Source organism: Canis aureus, chromosome 26, assembly GCF_053574225.1.
Source record: "Canis aureus isolate CA01 chromosome 26, VMU_Caureus_v.1.0, whole genome shotgun sequence".
Taxonomy (NCBI): domain Eukaryota; kingdom Metazoa; phylum Chordata; class Mammalia; order Carnivora; family Canidae; genus Canis; species Canis aureus.
In genome coordinates, this window is record NC_135636.1 from 46,802,260 (window position 1) to 46,824,876 (window position 22,617).

A 22,617-nucleotide genomic window follows, 5' to 3' on the forward strand; every position below is an offset into this window, starting at 1 on the left:
AATGTGGCAGAAATGATGGGATGTCACTTCTGAGATCAGATTGTAAAACATGTGACTCTCATCTTCTGGACAGTCTCTCTACTACATCTCAGATTGTACACTTTGATGAAGCTGTCAGATGCAAGGCCCCCGTGGCAAAGAAGGGAAGGCAGCTTTCAACCAACAACCAGTAAGGAATGGAGTCTTTTAATCCACTAGCCCTGAAGGAAAGGAATCCTTCCAACAATCATATGGGTTCAGACACGGGTTCTTCCACAGTGAAGCCTCTAGATATGACTATGGACTCAGGTGACATCTGTATGCAGCCTTCTGAGATACTCAGAGCCAGAGGCACCTAGCGAAGCTGTGCTCAGACTCCTGACCTGCAGAAAGTGTCACATAAAATGTGTGTTGTTTTAAGCCACTATTGGTGATTCTGAACCACAGACACATGGAAGTTGAGCCCCATGAAATGAGTCATTTGAAACTATATACCAGGCCTATACCACCTTCCTGAAATTCTAAGAAACCCTAAACAAACAAGATGGATCATCTCTGGGTTATCATTCTATAAATGCCTTACGCACAACCTTATTTTTCTGGATTTTATTTAAGCTGATAGTCCTTATTAAGCTGCACAACCTTATTTTTCTGGATTTTATTTAAGCTGCTAGTCCTTATTAAGCTGCACAACCTTATTTTTCTGGATTTTATTTAAGCTGCTAGCTTCACACTGCATCCGTGACAATGGCCACTGCCCCCGCCACCAGATTGACCACCATAGGTGAGCCCTCACCTCCAAATGTCCCACCAGCCTGGGTCACTCCTCTGCTTCCTACAAATAAGTGGAGGCCTTCATCCTTCAATAGATCTGCATGACTAAGGTTTTGAGCAGCCATGTCTTGTGGGAAAACCCTGCTCTGGAAATTCATTTATCAATCACCACAGTGATCAGCTCCAAAACAGTCATACAAAGCCAGTCCCTAAATATTTCAATTTCTAATAATAAGAGAGAAGCTCTGCCCAAGCTCTTCAGAAGCCACCATGTGGATACAGAAATGCAGCATTCAGACCCTTCCTTCCAGGAAGGATTTGCTTCAGGGGACACAGAGGCAACAGACTTCCATTGTCAACCCCTTGGGTCCTGCCTTGGCTGCAGAAAGAGGCCTGGCCATACGGCCCAGTGCAGGACTCTGATGGGCAGTATTTGCTCCAATGCTCCTCCCTGTATACCCGAAGCTTTGTTGGCCTGCTCTTAAGTTTGACTTCTCCTTCTGCTCATCCCTGCTTCCTCTCCCTTCTTTTCCATGTGTTGATCTCTCCTGAGGATCTTCTGCACCCTACTCTGTTCTCAGCCTCCACTTCCTGAGAACCCCAGCTGTGGCATCACCGTTACAGACCCAGCTGAAAACCTGACTCCTCAGGATAGTGTATAAACATGCCCAGTGTCGTGTCTCCTTCCATGTCTGTTTCCACATGTATGGTTCTGTCTCTATTTTCTGGCCTTCCTTTGTCTTCCTCAAGATGGCGAACTCCACCAGAGCAGAAACTATCTCCTCTCATTCCTTGTACTCAAAATGTGGTCTGAGGGCATCAGAGTCAGTTAGCAGATTTTATCGTAACATGGAGTCTCAGCCTCTCCTCTAGACTGACAGGGTAGGAGATGAACTGCTGAGAAGACCACAACGAAGGTGAGAAGCACTGTTTTATTCATGGCCACGTGTCCACAGCTACTTGAGCATATGGGAAGTGTGAAGACCTAGCCCTGCTGTCTGAGTTTACCTTAGTGTGGGATGAGAAAGCTTGAGGAAGGGAAGAGAGCCTTGGGTTCTGACCCTATTGGTTAGGAAGTGGGACTCTATTGGTTAGGAAGTGGGAATCTTTCATTTTGGAGAAAAGGCACAACACTCAAAGGATGAAAATGACAGAATCACCCAGTTTCCAGAGGAGTAGTCCTGGAGCAGTTTCTCATTCAACTGCAACTTTCTTGCCCCCACACCTAAGCGGAGCATTTCTACCATCAGACGGGCCTATCCACATTCCCCTGTCCCCCTCTCCAGGCCCTTTAAACATCAGTTATGTAAATAAGTGAATAAATAAACTTAAGAAGATTCAAACTAGAGTTGGCCAAATGGGCAATTGTGTGAGGCATGACCATGTGGTCTCTGAGCCAGGTCACATGAAGGATAATTTAGGCATTATCCCTTAAATACATCATAGAAACAGAGATGCGTAGGGAGCCTCAGGTCAGCCTTCAAAAAGGGATTTTAATGAACTGGCTGTACTTCATCATTTTGATAATCACAGAAATTAGAGGAGGAAATGAGAGGCTTGGCAGGTCATCCAGCCCATCACCTGCCTGTACTGAACGCATCTCTAGTGTATATTTTGTACAGTTTTATGGCACCACTAGTTGAAATGTTTTTCATGTCTAGAGAAAACTGAGGGTCAGTTCACACTTGCTCCTTTGCTTTTCTCTCCTGCAAAGGTCATAGTCCGAATTCTGTTCTGCTCATTTGCAAACTGTTTCTTGCAAGCAGAAAGTGTTATTATGAAGTAAAATGTCATTTTTTATTTTATTTAAACAATGCTTCATTGAGATAGTCGAGGGCATGCAACAGCAACAACAAAATATGAATCTCGAACAATTACACATCAGGTGTTTATTTGTGGCTCACACTACATGCCCAACACATATCAGCAGAGGGAGTGTGTTTATTATGACTGAGGTCCTGGACTCATAAAGATGGTTCAACATGTTCCTCCATAGTCACCAGAAGAAAGAGATGGAGACAAAGCAAACTATACACAGGTTTTGAAAGCGTCATCATGAGGATACACATCACTTCTCCTCTCATTTCATTGGCATATCACTTAGCCATATGCTTATCATATGACCGATTCGTGTGCCAGGAAGGGAGAAGAACCAGAAATATTTTGTGGGCAGCAAGAATGATCACCACAAGGAAGAAATCTACTGCAAAGACTAAATGGCCAACAATCTTAAAAGCTACCTGATGATTAGAACAGGACCCCAGGAAAGTAGACAGATACCTTTAGCATGTTGTCAATCGGTGGATAACTACTGACTACCAACTATGTCAAGATGTGCAATGGCAAAAGCAACAGTCACTCAATGATGGTAGTTACATTCAAAAGAGGGATACAGGCAAAAGAGAAAAGTCCGCAAATAAACCATATAACAAAAGTGTTACAAAGCATATATACAAGATAAGTTGTAGGTGAATGTATGCAATGCATCACTGATGCCCAAGCAGGGTGCAAAATGCATCCACATGAATGGGTGACCTGCCTGGAGATGTTGAAAGCCCAAGTGGATGAGGAGAGAATTCACACAGGGGAAGCGACCCTGTGCTAGGTGTGGAGTGCAGGTGAGGTGAGGAAGGATTCCTCATGGGTGTGAGGAGGTGAGGCAGATGTTGGATCCTAAATGAGGTAAGGAGAGCATCCATGCAGGACAGGGAATGGTAGAACACAGAGATTGGTTACATATGAGGGATGGATCTGCAAGTACATAAAGAACCATCTAAGCCTGGTTTTTCACTTTCAGAGAAGTGAGGTTTAACTGTGGAAACTCAAACTTCAAAATGAAAATGAAACCTGTGCTGTTAGACTGGAATTGGAGATTATCAGGAAAAACTCAGCTTTGACAGATAAATGAATGGATGGTTGATGAATATAGAGACAGATTTATGTTTGTGTGTGTTTATATAATTATTCCCTAGCATGTCCACTGTGAATATGTAGGAGCAGAAGCACCAGCAGTGAGCACACCTCATTTCCAGATCTTGGCTTCTAAGTACCAATACCCACTAAAAGGAGCCAGAGCCTTGGAGGAAGGGCTGTTTCCTTTGCTTTGGAAGAGAAAGTACAAGAATCTGGAACATCTTTTTGTGCAAGAATGTGCTCAAAGAATGATAGACACAGATTTTTTTTTTAATCTGAAACCAAATTGAAGGAGCTCCCTCTGACCAAACTGAGGACAATTTGAGCATTTAAGCAAATAATGAAAGTAATGGATTACAACTCAATGAATAAAGTAGGAAGCCAGGAGTTCATATAAGTATAGACTGAGAGTTCGGTGATAAATGGGATGTTTACAAGGTCTCAAGGCTCCTCTCCATCAAATCTCTCTTAATTCCAAAGGGGAAAAGAGTGACTACAATGGACAAGCCTGGTAGATGCCACCATAATCTGACTATCAGAAGGAACTTTATCAATAATGAGACAAAGTTAAATTGCATGCTACCTGCTAGCATGCAGGGTGGTGTCACTTCTGCAATAACCCTGGTGAAGATGTGTAACCTGAATCCAGTCATGAGGAGGCATCAGACAAACCCCAAATATAGGACATGCAACAAAACTATGCATTGGCCCATTGACCTCAAAAGTGGGCAGGTTGTAGGGGCAACTGGTAACTCGGGTGGTTAAGCATCCATAAGCTCAGCTCAGGTCTTGATCTCAGGATCCTGAGTTCAAGCCCTGGGTGGGGTGTGGAGCCTACCTTAAAAAAAAAAAAGTGGTGGATCCCTGGGTGGCCCAGTGGTTTAGCGCCGCCTTCAGCCTGGGGCATGATCCTGGGGTCCCAGGATCGAGTCCTGCATTAGGCTCCCTGAAGGGAGCCTGCTTCTCCGCCTCTATCTCATGAATAAATAAATAGAATATTAAAAAAAAAAGAAAGTGGGCAGGTCACAAGAGTCAGCTACATCCAGATATCCTGGAGTAACAGCATCTGAAGAGACACGGCAGCAGAGTGCAATACAGGGTTTTGGCCTGGAAACTTCTGCTATAAAGGACATCATTGAGACAACTGGTGAAACTTGGACAGAATCTGAGGATGGTAGTAACGCATCATTATTAATGCCCTGATTTTTATGGTTATATAGTAGCCAAATTGAAGAATTTCCTTATTTGTAAGAAATACATACTGAAGTATTTAGAAGTGAGGGAGACACAACCTCGAATGACCCAGGAGGAAAAAAAAAAGAATTCCGCACTGTATGTCCAGCTTTTGTAAGTCTTTATTGCTTCAATATAACAAAAAAAATTTCAACATTATACTAAAAAGAAATTAATGACATATTAAGAGAATAAGAAAGTTACAGAGCTGAAATGGTAGGGCCCCAATTTTGGGGTCTGATCTTCATCAGCCCTGGGTGGTAAGACTGGGTCTAGAAATATTGTTTCTTGGAATCACCTGCAATTCCCTGCCATGAGCAGGGGCTCCCTTTGTGACGAGCAAGTGCTGCAGGAGTTGCTGGGCTTGGTTGTCCTCAGTGCTTGTCTGGGTTCTCCCAGCCCCTGGATTCCTCAGCCACGGCCTCGCACAGCACACGGCGGCACACAGGCAGCAGTAGTAGGACAGTCACCCCAGGAGGGAGCAGGACTCTGCTCATCCAGAGGTTTGCCTGGTGCCCGCAAGGTGTCTCCAGAACCCCCCAGGAGGAGCCCCCAAACACTGAGCTCACCATGAGGAGAAGTCTGCTGAACCACCAGCACCCATCACTGGCAGCCCAGGGTGACCATCCTGGCTCTCGGCCCAGCAATTTAAGGCTCATACTTACTCAACAAGAGTTCCCAGTGCATAGGAAGCCAAGAGGTTGGGGCACTCTCGGGGCCTCCCTTCAGCCTGTTCCCCGGGGCTGGAGGTGGGGAACCACTAACAAGCTACCCCTCTCTTGCACCTGTTCGCCCCCAGGGGCTCGGGGAGAAGGACGCCTTGCTGCGGTCCCCAGGCTGCAGCACCACCCCGGCACCCTGTCGCCCACATTTCACAACTCCATCGGCACCGAGGCAAGTTTGTGATGAGTCCGGCCTATAGTTTGGAGACCTTTTTATGATTTTTAAGTAAAGAGATGGGTTCAAGTCTCCTTTGGGGCCACAGGATGGCAATGTTTGAAATTCACTCTGGAGCATCTCCGAAATCTAACTGGAGGACCTGGAAAACAGGACGGATCTGTAGGCTCCAACCCCACCCCGACCCACGGACCCCAGTAAGTCGGAGAGGCCCGTGGAGTCAGCAGAGAGACCTACCTAGAATGAGCTTTCTGATTTTATCCCACACGTGCAGCATCATCGCCTGCAGCTTTTTAAGCAAATGTGCATCAATCGGATCATGCAGAAAACATGAGGGAAAAATAAACAGCCATAAAAACCATTGAGAGCCGACTCTTTAGGTCGGGAATTTCAAAAGCAGCTTCACACTCTGAGACTCCTCCGGGTGGTGTAAACTTGGCTGCATCGAAAAGACTGAGTAAGGATTTGTTGGACTTGTTGGACGTTCCACATCACAGTATCAAGAACAACTTTCACATTAGCGTGGCACTTCATGGTTTGTAAAATCCCAGGATGTATTTTCATTTAACTACTCAAAAGGTAGTACAGAAACGACTGGCATCAGAATCCCCTATGGTGTTGGTTTAAAAAAAAAAAATGCAGATTTCCAGGGCGCCACCCCAGGCTTACTGAATCAGACCTTTAGAGGATGAGGGAAGACCCTACAAGATTTTTTTTTAAGTAAATCATTAAATGTATTTAATGTGTAAAAGTGTTTAATGATTTTTTCCCCTCTGGATCCGTATCTATTTTTTTATTTTTTATTTTATTTATTTATTTATTTATTTTACTGAAGTTCCATTTGCCAACATATAGTATAACACCCAGTGCTTATCCATCAAGCCTTCCAGGGGGGTCTTATGGCTCAGCTCAAAAACAACTGAAAGGCATTCTAACCCTCTTATGTAAGCAAGGCAGATAGGACTGGTCGCTTGCCCAAGGTTACTGCACCCCCCTTTCCAAGGACCTGCAAAGCCACAGGAAGAAGAATTCCCTGTGAACATGCTGGAGGCAGGTCCCAGAGAACGTCCCTAGCACTCGCCAGTTTTATCAGCAACAGAAGAAACAGAAGACCAACCACTTATCAAGGGAGGTAAAGAAGCAGATTCCCTCTAACCCAGCATGAGCCAGATTCTTCTAGAAGTTATGTTCCCCTGGAATCACGAGTGAAAGCCCTTTTTCTTTTTTTTAAGATTTATTTATTTATTTGAGAGAGAGAGAGAGAGAGAACACACAAGCAGGGGGGAGGAAAAAAGGGAGAGGGAGATGCAGGCTCCCTGTGGGGAGCCCAACATGGGGCTCCATCCCAGGACCCCAGGATCATGACCTGAGCCAAAGACAGATGCCCAACCACGGAGCCGCCCAGGGGCCCCGAGGGAAAGCCTTTTAGTTGCACCGCAGGAACAGTGTGTGAGAGGAGAGCTCTCCACAGTGACTAACATTTCATCATTTCTGGTCTGTGAGCTCAGACTCCAGCAGTTAAGAAGCGATGCTTCCAAGAACGAAGCACAGTGGCGAGTCCCAAAGCCCAGAAGGGGGTCAGAAGTCAGAGAGATGGGTGCACAGACGTGCACCCACCCGTACTCCCAACCTAGCTCCCCGGGCTGGGCACGTGCCAGTGCTGGGAGAGTATTTGAACAAGGTGAACACACTTCTCTTTCCCTCCTACACCGTTCAAGAAGGTAGCTCGCTGTTTACTCAGCTTCTCAAGAGAAATAGGTGGCAGGAAACCGATGTAAAGGCATTGGTCCATAATCTACCTGCCCCTCTGACCAAGAAGGTCTCTCCCCACCCACAATCCATAGGGCTCCAAACTATTGCCCAAATCCATGGTCAATGCAAGAAAAACAGAAACTTTTTGGCCAATTAGTCTAAATCTGGAGGCAGGTCTTAAAGGCAGAAAGAAAACTGAGTTATAGAAGATTTTTGAAGATTTTTGTTTCCCTTGCAAACCTAAATTTATGGGTTCATATTTAACCTGCTACACTTTCAAGGAAGCGGTGTTTATTGGCTCATAAGAGGGAGGCTGGCTCTCATGGAGAGAGCCCCCTTCATCTTCCAGCTCTAAGTGTCACGAGGGACTTGCCGTGGACTGCGTCGGACCAGAGACCTTAGCTCCTAACTGACTAGGTAAGCCTGGATGGGTACCGCGTCATCCAACGCAGACGCAGTGGTCTACAGGCCTGACGTCCTGACTTCTCATAACCACCGACATTCTGCAGAAATAAGGTCTAATGGGCAGGATTTAGGAAAGCAAGCCGCTTCTCTCCAGGCTACCACTAGCCTCTGAGGTACTTCCGTGCAAATTCAGAAAAGGGCCTTCTCCCTAAAGATACTTTCATCGGTCAGAAGACCGTGGCCATATGCTTATTTTGTTAGAACAGGACAGTCTACTACCTTGAAAACCATAGTAATGCAAAAGCAGTTCTATGATGTCTAGAAGTGGCACACACCTGAGATAGTGCAGGGTACAACCCCTACACCCCTGTATCATTCTCCATTTTAAGCAAGGCTTAAATGGCTCTGAAAAGAAATTATGGTGAAAGCAGTGAAAAGGCCCCAGATCAGGCTGTTGTTTCAAAACACACATCATTAGCATTTATGGAAACTAACATCGCACTCTGCTTTCCAGATTGCAGAATTTCCACCCGTGAAAGTGCAGAAGCATTTGCAAAGAGGTCTGGAACTTGTAGGAAAGATCAAAGAGCAGATTCTGAGTTCACAGTACTTGGGGCGCCCAGTAGGTCACAATAAGTGTGCAATTAATCGTTTAGTCAGGAAAAAAAAAAATGGGAGCATCCACACTCCAAGAGAAGGTTCTTGCCTTATTTCCTTCCTAACGGACTGGGTCTCAAACGCTCAGAAAGTCACCGATGACTTTGTGATTCTTGCCAACTTCAACTCCTGACATTGCGCCAATCTCTGGCAGTAAAGGAGGACTGGATGTTTTTTTCCTTTAATCTTTAACTACCAAGCCAAGTCAAAGAAAAGAAAATCTTGCAAAATAGGACTTTTTTTTTAAGTGGCTTTTGGGCTCCATCGTTCCCTTTACAGATACTTATAAAATATTGTCTTATCTTTTTGTGAGAGGGGACAAGGGGTGACGTCTTCTCTCCCTGGGGACCAGCCCCAGGTGCCTCTGGTGCTGCTCTTAAATCTCGAAGCCTCCGTTCCGAGCAGCTGTCCTCGGGCAGAGAGCTGGACGTGGCTTCCTTCCAAGCTCAGAAACAGCTTCCTTGAATTACTGAAATGTGGGGCGTTCCTCTCCCTGGAGAGAAGTTACCAGACTCCTTCGGCAGCATTTCTCCTTCCAATCAGGCTAGCCAAGAGACGGAAGGGCAAAATCTAGCAGAGCCTCTGAGCCCCGGTTCACAGTGTCGCCCTAATGAAGAGCCGCAGAAATCCGCGCTGGCGAGCCAGCATCCTTTTACCTGCCCAGGTACCTGACCTCAGCACTCGGAGAGAAAAGGAGGAAGAAAACAAAACTTGAACACAAAGCAGAATCAGTTTTATTCCCTCTCATTCAGCTCTCCTTCGTGTCCGTATCAATGAAATTTTACCATTTTTCCTACTTTTTTGGCTGAATTTGTGTTTAACCTTGTGCATCGGGTGCTTCTAATGCTAGTAGTTGCTCTATTTTTGACACGGGTGGGGGGAGGAGGGCATGACGCTTTTCCCACTGCGGTGTTAAAAATGCTAACACTCCAAGTAAAAGCCAAGCTATTTTAGAAGGAACACTCATGACTGCTTATTTCTAAGTAGCTAAGGAACTTGGAAGGAAAGCAGCCCCACGCGACTCGCAAAGGCGGTTGGATCCACTTGTGTAAACGCAGGAAGGGATCGAGGCCCTGAGCGCATCCCAAGCGCAGGCTCGTGCAGACTGGCCGGCGGCCTCGGTCCAGCAGGATCACGGGTCAGAACAGTGGGCTTCGGGTGGCCCTTGCTGTGTTTCTCGGGGCCTAGAGAGGTTTTCTGACCTAAGCATCTGGGGAGGGAGCATTTGGCACGTTCCCTGTCCCAGGTGCAGGGCATCAGCGCAAATTCCCGTGCACTGATGCCCTAACCACTGGGTACAGTCCTGTCCCCTGTCCTGGGCCAGCCATCTCCAGACCCACCAGAACTCGCTTCCAGTTTAGTGACCTTCGGCCGTGCTGCATGCACAGAGCCCCGGGTTCCCCGAAATGGGCCCGGCCCTGCTCCCACTTTTCCACGTCCCTTCCCTCTGGAACGCTCTGAAAGCCACTGGGTGGAAAGGTCCTTTTAAGCCACATCATAACGTGAAAATAGCCTCTCGGCCTGCATTAACGTCCCTACGTTTGCTTCCTCCTACGGTTTGTATCTTGACATCGAAGCTGACACATGACTGGCGACATAAATGAATAATAACCAACAGCAGCTTCTCTCCACCCCCACACTGTGAGCACAGAGCAGTTCTTGGCGAGTCCCTCAACTTCTCCAGGAACAGCCAGACCGAAGGCCTCTAGGGTTTCCTGGAAAGTCAGAGGGTCAACATTTATGTTCTCAAGGTAACCAGGGGGAAATAAAGGCTTCTTAGCTCCGCACAATGTGTTTCTCATTGTACATATCACCTATTGGTCCTAAAAATGGTTAAGAAAGACTTCTGCCCTTGGATGAATCTTAAATGTACCAAATGACCTACTAGAAGCTGCTGTCGTCATTGGTTCTTCTAAGCACATGCTCTCTTTCTCTGTCTCTCTCTCTCTCTCTCTCTCTCTCACACACACACACACACACACACACACACACACACCCTTTACTCAATGGGGCAGTATCTTCTGAAGCCAAACACCACCTGTGCTTAGAGGCACTGCAATCCCTGGAGAAGGATCACCTCAATTACAAAGAAAAAACTCGATGTACCTACACCTTTATTTCAGAACAAAGGCTGGTAAAATGAGGAATGTCGCCAAGGGTTTTCTCTCTTCACCAGACAGCCACTTTCTGTGGGGGACTTACCTTCATTTTCATGCAAGTGTCTCCCACCTCTTGCTCCAGGTAAAGTCTTCCTGGAGTCCTTCCTCTGCACAAACTGACAGCGTTCCTTGGAGCCTTTTTTCCGGCACAAAATAAAAGTCCCATATTCACCGGCCTGAGAGCTTTGGGCGAATTGCCTTCAGCCAGCTGCCTTATAAATAGGGAGGCTAACAGGAGCATTTGTACTTGTGGGTCACTGCAAAGAAATGCCCTGCACCTGGATGGATTGAGCTTAAAAGAATCACTGGGGACTTTGTTAAATTGCAGCCGCCTGAAGCCCAGTGCACGGGAGTCTGATGCTGTTAGTCTTGGGTTTTACTTAAAGACAGGGCTTCTTAAACTCTCCTGTGCCTAAAATCCATGGGGCAGGGCAAAAAGACCTTTTTAAAAATGCAGATTAACCATGCAGTAGGTCGAGGGTGGGTCTAAACCCTACCTGGGGTTTCTAACAAGCCCCCAGGTGATGTGGACGCTACTGGTCAGCCCACACTTTGAGTAACAAGCCTTTAACAAACAGCACAGACTGTCTCATCATTCAGCGTGTGGTACCCAGGCCAGGACCATCAGCATCCTCTGGGAGCATTTTGGAAAGGTGAGTTTCAGATCCCACCCCAGACCTACTATATTGGAATCCACATTTTTGTCAAGATTCTTATGCACATTAGTTTGAGGAGCGGACATAAAAGAACTTCGGGATCAAATTCACAAAAGTGTTGTTTTCTGTAGAAAGGTCAGCAGGGCGGGGTGGGGGAGGGTGGGGATGGTGGAGGGGGGCACCCTTTTATGCAATGCACAAAATAATTGCATTTTTTTTTATTCTAAAGCATTTGAAACCCATATTAAAGGCAAATCTGCAAAAGAGGGGACAGAGTAACCTATTTGGAAACCAACTTCTCAAGTCCCACCCTCTCGCTACCAAAGGGAACCACCTAACAAGAATTCCATTGTAGCTCCACTGCTCTGAACGTGAACCACTATCATAAGCTGTCACCTTCCTCTGCTCATCGCTTCTCTGTGGTCATTAGGTCAGTCAGCCTGGGGACCTTACTATAACCAGTGGATTACCATTGTTCTGGGGGTAGGTGGTTTAAATAGTAAAGGGGGACTGATAAAAACCTAGTACCCTCAGCCAGAAGGTGAGCTGGAACCACACATGTAGAGCTCTGTGGCTCCTGGCAGAGATTCTAACTGTGTCTGATGTTTAGGCAGGTCTGGAAAGGTCAGATGTCACTACTAGTATAAACTCGGCACTTTAATAAAGCGTGTGACACGTTAGGAGAATTTCACCAATGTTAGCCGAAGATATTTATTTCAGGATTTAAAGCAGGCATTTGCTAAAAAGTAGAGGCCAAAAGAAGACATGCAGCTATAGATCTCCAGAAACCAAAAAGAAAGGGACTTAATTTTAAAAACAGACTTAATTTTTAAAAAAATTTTTTTTAATTGGATAATATTCTAAAAGAATCTGGGGTCACGGGAAGCACCTCAAAAGCAGTTGGAAGCTGGGAGATCCTACGCACAAGCTCTTCATTTCCTTCAGTTTTGTTTTTCTGGGGATTCTGTGAGGGGAAAATGCTTGCTACGGACAATTGCTTGCATTTGTCGATCAATAGATCAAGGAACAGTCAAAGGAGATAGAGAACATCTAGGAAGGGATGGTTCTGGCATTGATGAATGTGGACAGGGCCAATGCAGATACTCTGTGGAATTAGCATTTTTGTGGATCGAGCAATTTCTGAACACTATTTCCAAGTCATAGAATACACAGGGAGCATCTGGCTCCATTTCTGGAAGCACTTCTGATACCACAGCCTCCTGCTCTTCAACCTGTCCCACTCAAATTCCATTTTTGACCCTTTGTCATGCCAGTCTTAACATCCTCCTTCTGCCCTACTTGCTTCCTTGCTGTGTTAGGGCTTCAGGTGTTGGCAATAACAGTCAACCCTTAGCCAAGCTTCCTTACAGAGTACCGGGCACGTCACGCGTCTTACTGACTTCTCACGACAATTTCTTGTTTACAGATGAAATAACTAAAGCTCAGAGAGGTGAGGAAACCTGCCCGAGGTCACGGAGGGTAAGTGAAGGTTCCATCCTAGGTCTGTCCCAAATCCACACTCCCCTGACTAAATCATTCTGTCCCTTCTGTTCCCTCACTGCGACCTTACCTTTCCAGCCACTGTGTCTGTGTAGCTCCTCCTTCCTAGACCCAGTTCGAGATAAGAACCTGAGGCTTTCATCTGACCTCATTAATGAGATGTCTCACCTCTCCCCTGGCATTCCTCCCTGTTGCAGGTCCCACATTTCATAACCACAGCTTAAGTGCCTTTTCATATTGAATTTTTCTGCGAGGTTTTGAATAAATTTTGCCTTCCAAAATACATACACTGGAGCTCAGGAAAGACAGTAGAGCCCTTGGCCAGCATTCTTTTATATTCAGAAAGATTAAGAAAAATAAGGGCAAGCCCCAAAGGATGGCCACAAGCATGTTTATATAAAACACTTCTACACTGGTCTGTTTTGTTAAGCACCCCACTTTCTCCGTCCCATCATAGGTGCCTAGTAATGATTCCAATACCTTTGAGCCATTTTTTTTTTGCCAAAACAATGACTAATAGTATGTTTGTTCACGTATAATCCGGTCTGCAGCAAGGTGTAGACACAAACCCTGAATACAGAGAGCCAGCGGGAAGGTATATTTGCAGAGGATGCCACTCATATTTAGATGAAAGTCCCCTGTGCAATACTGTTTCCTCACATTACACAATCACAAAGGAGGAAAGTTTCTGACTGAAAGACAGCTGGAGGATAACTTGCCAAGCAAAACATTGAGGATCCAATGCCAACCTCTCCAGATAATTCTTCTCAGGGCAGGAGGAGAGTCTTCCCGTGATGAATGAATATTTTGACTTGGTGATTAATCACAATCACGCTGGAAGACCTGCCTACATGTCTCCTCCTACAGGGTCATCTAACACCTTCCTTGCTGCCACCAGCTACAGAAGGGGCTCCCAAAAATGGCAACAGACCAGAAATTGACAACAGACCAGAAAACTGAGCCAAAGCTCCAGATGAGACATTTATAATAATAGTTCCTCCCCAAAAGAAAACTGTGATCTTCTATTTGTCTTTTAGTGTTGTGAAGGTGACAGAACATCCCCCCCACCCACCCACCCAAGTCTTCACATTGAAAATAGTGGTCTCCACACTCCTCACTCATTCACTGAGCACCCCCATGAGATCTTAGCAATTTTTTTCAACTGAACTACCCAAGAGTAAGTCCCTTCTGGAAGAAGAGTCTACAAAGTCCATCGGTTCTCTTTTGGCAGGCTGACAGCTCCTGGATTTGAACATATTAGACACAGAGAAAACTTCCTACGCCAATTCTGAGGACTTTCCCCCCAGATTCAGAAAGCTTTTCTTAAACTCCAGGAAACAGAAATGAGAAGGGGGAAGGAAGGAAGGTTTGGTGAAAAAAAAGAGGAAATAAACCGCATAGAATACATATTTCCCGAACCGAAAGGACAAAAGAATTCAGCTAACATATATTAACCTTTATTCTATGACAGAGACATAAATAATTTTATGAATTCATATGACCTGTACAAAAGACAAAATAAGATATTGCACTAAGTTTAGATATGGGATATTTGGATTTAATATTAGCTAAACAGATAAATATATACACTTTAAAGAATTAAGGCAAAACCAGATGATACTTTAAAACACAACAGAGGGCTTGAAAAATAGGTATAATTAAAAACAAGGGCATCCCATCTCCTGTTAATAAAGTGGTCATGTCTAAGGGAAAAAAATCCCTTAGGTTTTTAATAAAGTGGTTATTCTCAATCATGTTAATTCAAGCTGAGCAAGAAAGTATAGGATTTCCCACGAAGGAGGGTGGTTTAGTGGAGGTTTGGGGGCTGAGCACTTAGAACTCAGGTTAGCAACCCTTTCCTTGTCAGATTTATGATCTATTCTTCCTATTAGAAAATATAATTTGGAAAATATGACTCTTTCACATATATAATTAAAATACAACTATGAAGCATTCTTGTTTGTTAAGGGAAGTCATGTTGGTGATCTCGTAGGGTAAATTTGCGGGTGAGCCATTCATTACCCTATTTGCAGAGAAGACACAAAGCCAGTCACTGAAAAACAATCCCCAGTTACCGTAAGAGAACAAAACAAACTTATTCCAAAGGAATAAAAACGAGTAGAATCAATATATCAACACAGCACACAGTTCTTTGGCAGTATCGCACTAACCGTTGATTGAAGTCAGAACTTGAGAGTTTTCTAATTCTTAGACCCGGTTGCCAGTCTTTTAAAAAACAAATAAATAAAATTCCACATCTGCAATGAATTCAGTGATTCCAGGAAATTAAATTCAGAATAAACTTTGCGGACAGCTTTTAACTGTTACACTTGAGCACAGGTACATGGTATGTCTGCCGTGAGTCCCCGTCCACGTATACTGAAACGCACACACACACAAAAATAATCTGTGAGACTGTGTATTGGTTCGGACAGGCTAGAATCCTTAAAGAGAATCCATATTCACCATGAGGAACCGATAAGAGACATCAATCCGATGATGAGAAAATGATCTTCCAATAGCTCAGGGGTAGGCCACCCCTCCCCTGGATCAACATCATGGAGGAATCGAATCCTATAGAGGAAACACCAGAAAGCCAGAGAACGTGGAATATTGCCAGCCTCCAACCAAGTTACCTTTCTCCAGTTTTAGGTAAACTTTATCCTCCTTATCCAGGTAGAGTAGCACGCCATTAGTGGCAGCTTCACGAGTAACATCTTTGTCCCCGGCAAAGGCAGATATTACTGGCTTCCCATTTAACATCAGGTTAACCTATGAGGGAAAAAAAAATCACTGAAAACATCTACCAAGGCTAAAGGATCATGTCCAAGATGACAGACCTGGTAAGATATCTCACGCTCGGCAAATTCATCCCAATTGTGGTAGCTGCACTTAGTAGGTCCACTGACCACTGCAGTGGCTACACTTGGTAGGTCCAATGGATTGATTTCTTTTTTTTTTTTATTAGAATAAGGTTGTTTAGTTTGGTTTCTTTTTTAATTTCTCCCATAGAAATGTCCTGAAATGCCTACAAAAGAATGCCCATGGAGGACAACCTAGCCTTGCGAAAATTGGCCTCCTTTCAACACATAAATAAAGTTTGCTGTTTTATTTACTTCTCACATTCGATAGCAATCTTTTGGTAATGAAGCAAGCCGAGGTTCCCCATATATTAGTAAAAAGCAGCCCAGTGCCCTGAGGAACCTGGATACAGCAAGACTCTACCAATATCTTTTTCAGGTTACCAGTCAGCTGCAGCAAGCATAGTGCTGAACATCACTGGAAATTATGGAATGTGTGTGGAGGCGGGGAGGGGTGTTGTGATTTCTTTTTTTGTTTTCCCTGTTAACGTATATTAAAAATAATAATCACCACTACTAGTGAAGACTTTGATGACGGGTAATTAGCAAAGAACCAATCATTAATACATTCAAAATTATTAACAAAAACTCAAAATGTATCCACTTTTCTCCTGACCACAATGTTGACTATACTGTGTTAAACATTACACAAATTTCTAAATACTGGGGCCTGGGAAAAGCTGGGACAGCTTTTGCATGCTAGTAAATTTCTTTACTAGATATTCATTCCTTTTATGTTAAAAAAAAAGAACTGGATAAATTAAATCTGAGGATGATCAATTTATCCATTTGCTAGGAGCTGTAAAAGTGGCAGGATGGTTTGTAATCCCCCATTCACGTGGCCATAATATACGACACGGACACTGAGCATAAGATAAAAAGAATGCTAGAGTTCCATACACATGCTTCAGTGTAAATGGGTGTTAGCATATTTGAATATTATAGGAACTTGCCTTTGAGTGGAAGGTCAAGCCTATTACCTGAGAAAGCACAACACAAAATACGTTGCTAACAGTGTGACTGAAATCTCTAAGAATTCACCAGCATCAGAGTAACTGAGGATAAACTAAAGCATACGCAGAGAAACACCCTTTCATAAAAAGTGTATTTCTTTCACAGATTTGTTTTTAACGGTTAACTGATGCTCATAATTTTTAACTATGATAGCAAATTTGTTTTATTTAACACGTACTTGCAAAGTTCTGCTAGTCTGGTAAGTTTCTTCCTTACAAGTTCAAATAATTTTTGCAAGTGCATTAAATGAGATCAAGATCTTATGAAGAGATTTGTGCCACTGAGTATTTACTTAGCCGTGTTTTTTAAATGGTTGGTTGTTATTAAGGTAATACATACAGCTGTTTATTTTTCTATATGTTTCTTGTCATAGGCTTTAATGGATGTAATAAAGAAGAAAATTGGAAATTAAGTGTTTTAAAACTAAACTGTAAAGATGGCTGTTTATTTTTATAATGAAAACACATCTTTGGATAAACACTTAAATACATAACCCACTGCCAATAAACACTGCCGTTTGGGGGTAGAGAGGAAGCAGGTCAAAACACATACCTGGATTGTTTGGCTCTGGTAGACTTTAATTACATGAAAGCTGAAACTGTAAATGCCTTTTCTTGGTGCTACAAAGACAGACTCCAGGGTGAAAAAATTACCCACGTTTACTAGGATCTACAAATAAAAATAATAAATAACAGTAAGTGATTACAATATTCTCTTCTGTAAGTAAAAGAAGTTTCCTTCCTTCCTCCTCTCCCTCCATCTGTCTCTTTCTCTCTCTCTCTTTCTTTCTTTCTCTCTCTTTATTTCTTTCACAAGTAGCTTAAGAAACCATAGAGAGTAAAACATTGAGTTCTACTCTTTTCCTCTTTAGGGACTTGGAAACTGGATTTGTGGAATGGAAGGTTTTTCTATCTTTTAAGTGGTATAGGAAAAAAAATAAAGTAACTACTTTGTATTCATGCTTCAATTTCCAGCAAGGCCTGATGGCTCTGGAAACATCTAGGTAACATGGGAGGGCTTATAAATATTAGCTTTTTTCTGGAGAGTCAGATAAAAGGCATCTGCCCTGTATTTATATTCCCATCCTCTACGAGCCTTTGCAATGTCCAGAGATGACGTTTCCAAGACAGCCAATCGGCATCCGTGGGCTCTCTGCAGTCATTCCTGGACACATCACACAGAGGCCTGGGCACCCCCTCCACCCTGTGACATAATCCATGACACTGAATAGTGCACAGAGTGATCTGAATACCTGGCCCTCCCCTGAGCCTCCGCCAAGCTTCTCCTAAGATCCATGGCCACTTTTTTCATTCCTCGGCCGTCTAGGCCTTAATTATAATATTTTGGCCGTGACTCAGCCTTTGCAGGTTGCCAAAAAGTGAAGCACAAAATAAGGACAGACTATGGAATCAGTTGCCTTCTTGTGTTCCTGCCAATGTTATCCATTATCCTCTTATCAATCACCCGCTCTTTATTTAAACTTCAAGGGTCAACAATGAAAAGTAGAAGAAGGCGCTGTTTCCTAAGAAAGCAACAATGCATTCTGTATTCCAAGATGTGCAGCCTGTTTCTACTGGTTATGAAATTAACTCTGAATTTCAATAAGGGACCTCTTAAACCCAATTTGCAAATGTCACGTAAGTCCCTCCCTAGGAGAAGGAGAGTGGGAATGTTTGGGGGTGGGAAGTTGTAAGATAACTGGGGTTTATTTCATGTCTCTCCAAGAAATAAATCTGTAACTGGCATTCAAAAAAAATCGGATGTCTCTATAAGGATACATTTCCACTGTATCGATGGCAATCTGCCACTCTCTCTTCTAAATGCTACATTCGTGCCAGTACTAAGCCTTTTGCATAATTCCCTAAAAACATACTATCACCTCTGAGCAATGCACCAGAATATAGTAACGGGTCGAGTAGATGTATCAGGTTCAACCCTCGACTTAAAATAGACGTATGTGTATGATTTTATTCTGAGATTTCACTTTCTTCCAAATAATCCTCAGATTTCTTTCTCTGACCTGATGATCAATGATCCTTCAACAACCAATCACTAACTATGCAATAATCCCCAGCAGAGATGTTACAAAGATCTTTTTCAAGCACATTGAAAATAATTTCAGGTACTTAGCGGGGGCTTCCCGAATCAGATACAAGTAGCACAATTCATTAGCAATAATGGAAATGTCTGATTAGTGTTGACTACACACAAGGCTGGATGTTGACTCTACATTGTAATTAGAGCATCCAGGCACAGAGAGATTTATAAAACTAAATGTGTCATCTGGTCTCTAAGATGCGTGGCTCCCCAAAGAGAAGAACAAATCCTCTCCTCTTCTAATTGACGGAAAGGTCATGGAAAAGAATGCATTGTACACTGCAATGTCCAAAAGGGTCCAACATTTAATTAATGCATTAAAACACAAACCAGGGGTGGTGCTAGACTTTATTTCCATCAAGACGGAAAATACTGCACCAAAACCCCAAAAGGGGCTGCTTAATTCTTTAAAAATTATAGCTTTCAGATAGTAAGCCCCAGAGAAGCATTCTCTGTCTGGCCAGCCGGGGAGCGCATTACTTAGGAACAATTAAGTAAGGAATGGAAATGTCACCTCATCCCTTCGCTGCCACACGCTGCAGTACCACTTAACCTGTGTTCCTACACATGTGGCTTCACATACAACGGTGAACTACACAAGTGACTTTGGAATTTAAAAGACTCTGGGTGCTGTGAGGGCTGAAATTACAACCCCGGAGTCGGGTTTCCAGGTTTGAAGACTCCTTGCTAAAGCTAAGCGGATACCCCTGGGGCTTCACATCAACCAAACCCCAGAGCTCCAGGTGGCTATAAAGAAGCCACAGATTGCATCAGGTCCTCCCCACCCCCTACCCGCAGCCCCAAAATCAGTCTTTCCCCAGTAATTTGCAATTCTCTGAAAGGACCCGAGCAGGGGGCCAGGAGCCACTGGCTCCCCAGCGCTTCCCAACGGGAGCTCCTCGCAGCTGCCCGTCCTCTCCCTCCACAACTTTTGTGCAAGTACCACAGAAAGGCTTTCGGCTGCACCGTGTGTGGGGATCCTGGCGGCAGACAGGTGGGCGAGACCTGACCCAGCCTCCGCTGCCCACCCTCTGCGGCCACCTGCCACAGCTCTGCACGGAACGGGGACCCCCAAAGCTCTCTGTCTGGGGAGAAGCTCCTCAACCTGGAGGAAACAGATCATTTATCCCGAGACCGCGAGGGTACCGTGGGAAGTGCCTCGGCGGCACCTTCAGAGGGGCCTCGGGTGGGGTTGGGGGGTTTGGGGGGGCAACTCTGGCCAACAGGCCGGCGAGGTCCAGGGACCAGACTCCCGACAGCTCCTGTGGACCTGTTGCTGTGAAACTCGTCCCGAGCTCTTGTGGCCGGCTCTGCGCTCCCAGCGCCCCAGCAGCCTCCTCCGGAGGCCAGGAGGGAATGCAAGGGGGGCGGGAGGGGGGGGACAGAAGTTTCTGACCCAGATGCATTTGGGAAGGCGAGTGCCCAAATGATACCCCCGCTTAGCCTGACCAACTTAGCCTGGGCGGGCAGCCTGGGTCTGGGCGGCCGGGAGGTCATCCCCCTACCCGCGCGCGCACACACCACCACCACCACCACCACCACCACCACCACCATCCATGCACACACCCGGTGCCCTGCATCCCTCAGGGGCTGACCTGGTCGAAGTAAATGATGCGCGTCTTGTTGCTCATCTCGGACGGCTCGTGGTTGGTGCTCCGCACCGCCGAGAAGGCGACCTTGGAGTTGGCCGCCCGGACCGAGATGCCCAGAGGGGAGGAAGACGAGCCCTTGGAGTCCGTGGCCGGGTTCGAGTCGCACACCACCAGACACTTGCCCTCCAGCACGATGGGCTCCGTGTCGTTCTGCGCCCAGACGGGCAGCGCGGGCAGGGTGAGGGCCAGCAGCACGGCCGGCACCACGGACAGCGCCCGGGCCCCGGAGCCCATGGTGAGCCGCGTGGGCAGCCGCCGCGGGGCTGGCGCTTCTGCTCGGCCGCCCGCCTCCTCCCCCCCCGGGGCCCGGCGCTCGGCAGCGGCCCGCGGCCAGAAGGACGGCGCTGCGGGAGCGGCGGCGCGCGCGCTTCCCCCGATGCTGTGGTCTGAAGTCAGTCTCGCTCGCGCTCCCTCGCTGGCTCTGTTACCTTTGTCCTTTACTTAGGGAGCTCATGCAGAACCCCCTACCCCACCTCGTCCGCCCCAGAATCAGCCCTGCCCGGGGCCCCTGCAGCCACCCCTGTTCCTGGACATCTAAGAGTCCCCAACCCCTCGCGTTCACACCTCCAAGAGGAAGGTGGGGACCGATTCTCACCCCCAAACCCAAGCACCCGCAGGTGGACGGCGGAGCAGGGAAAACAAAGGAGACTCCAAAGGAAAGCCTCGGGAGTGGCGGGCGGGTGGGTGCCGAGCGGTGCGGATGTCGGTCCCGCGCGCGTCGCGTCGGGCTTGCGGCAGGGACGGATCCGGGAGGCAGAAGGGGGCTCCCGGGCTGAGGAGGACGCGGCGCTGTGCTCTAGCGACTCCCGCTTTCAGAGATGCGCCTCCCGGGCGTGGGCAGGGGGCAGCGGCCAGCCGGGTCCCGGGCGCGGAGAGCCCCAGTCGCGGGATCCGAGCCAGCGCGCAGGGCGGCTGGGCCGCCGGGTCCTCTCCCGCCGCCGCCGCGCGCCCCGAGTCCCTGCGCACAACTTTGTCCCCGCGCAGCCGGGAGGGCGCCAGGCGGGCACACGCGCGCTATTTATAGGGGCGCGGCGTCCGGCCGCCTCGGCCTCGGCCTCGGGCTCGGGCTCGGCCCGCTGGCTCCCGGGAAAGGGGGAGAAGGAGGCGAGCGAGCGAGCCCCGCGAGCGGAGCCAGCGGGCGCCCGCGGCTGCTGTCTGCCGGGGTCCGAGCGCCCCTCCCCGGCCCGGGGAGCGCGCGGCGCGGAGAGTGTGCGCCCGGAGAGACGCGCGCACAGCCCCGCGCACAGCCCCGCGCACAGCCCCGCGCACAGCCCCGCGCCCGCCCGGCTCCGCGCCTGCTCGCCCCTCCTCGGGCTGGGCGGGCGGAGGGGCCGCGGCTCTCCTCGCCCCTCCCCGGCGCGGGACTCGGCCGCCCGGCGCCCCCCGAGCCGAGCGCGGGGCCGTGGAGCCCGGGCGGGGGTGGGGGGGCGCGCTGCCCGGGACCTGGGGGGTCCCGAGCCGGCCCCGAGGAGCCCCGGGGAGCCCCGGCGCCTGGCGAGCTGGGGAGCCTCGGGCCGGACCTGACGCCTTCCGCGCGGGGCCCCTGAGCCTCGGAGGCTGCGGGGGCGCGCGCCTTCCCAGCCCGACCGCGACTGCGCCCCGAGCCAGGCCAGAGAAAGAGTGAGGCAGAGTTAGCACGGCGAGAAGAAGTCCTCGGAAACCATAGCCCTAAAAAAAAAGAAGAAGAAAAAGCAAGCAAGCCAACTCCACTGCTGAGAACACAGCGCCTTTCTCCCCCGCGGTGCGCCACCCTCCCCTCCGGGCCCCCCCACTGCCATCCTGGCCTCTGATTGGCAAGATTTAGCTTCCTCCGGGAGGGAAGGGCTTGGCTGCGTGAACCTGGCCGAGTCCCTTATCCTATCCGTGAGGTCAGGGCTCCACTATGTAAGGTGCTGTTCTGTGATGCTTTGGGGTCAGGTCGCTCCCTTCCCAAATTCCTTTTAGACTCCCAGCTGACAAAGGACGGGCACCGCATCTTGCATCAAAACAGCTTCCCCATCAGCCATTCTTTTTTTTTTTTTTTAATTTTTATTTATTTATGATAGTCACACACACAGAGAGAGAGAGA

At 47.2% G+C, this 22,617-nt stretch overlaps 1 protein-coding gene across 2 annotated transcripts in view; it reads right to left on the reverse strand.

The window, feature by feature from the left end:
* CBLN4 (cerebellin 4 precursor) overlaps positions 1-21,755 on the reverse strand; it is a 61,750-nt gene extending 39,995 nt beyond the window's left edge. Inside the window, exons 1-3 of one of the 2 annotated variants that reach the window (XM_077873632.1) lie at positions 20,493-21,755; positions 17,353-17,469; positions 15,562-15,697 (exon numbers count right to left, since the gene is read on the reverse strand). In XM_077873632.1, coding sequence (XP_077729758.1) covers positions 15,562-15,697; positions 17,353-17,469; positions 20,493-20,783 — 544 coding nt within the window. In that variant the 5' untranslated portion in view covers positions 20,784-21,755. Of the gene's footprint in view, positions 1-14,366; positions 15,698-17,352; positions 17,470-20,492 lie in introns of those variants that run through there. The other variant, XM_077873634.1, reaches the window with a different exon arrangement.
* Between the last annotated feature and the right edge of the window lie 862 nt (positions 21,756-22,617).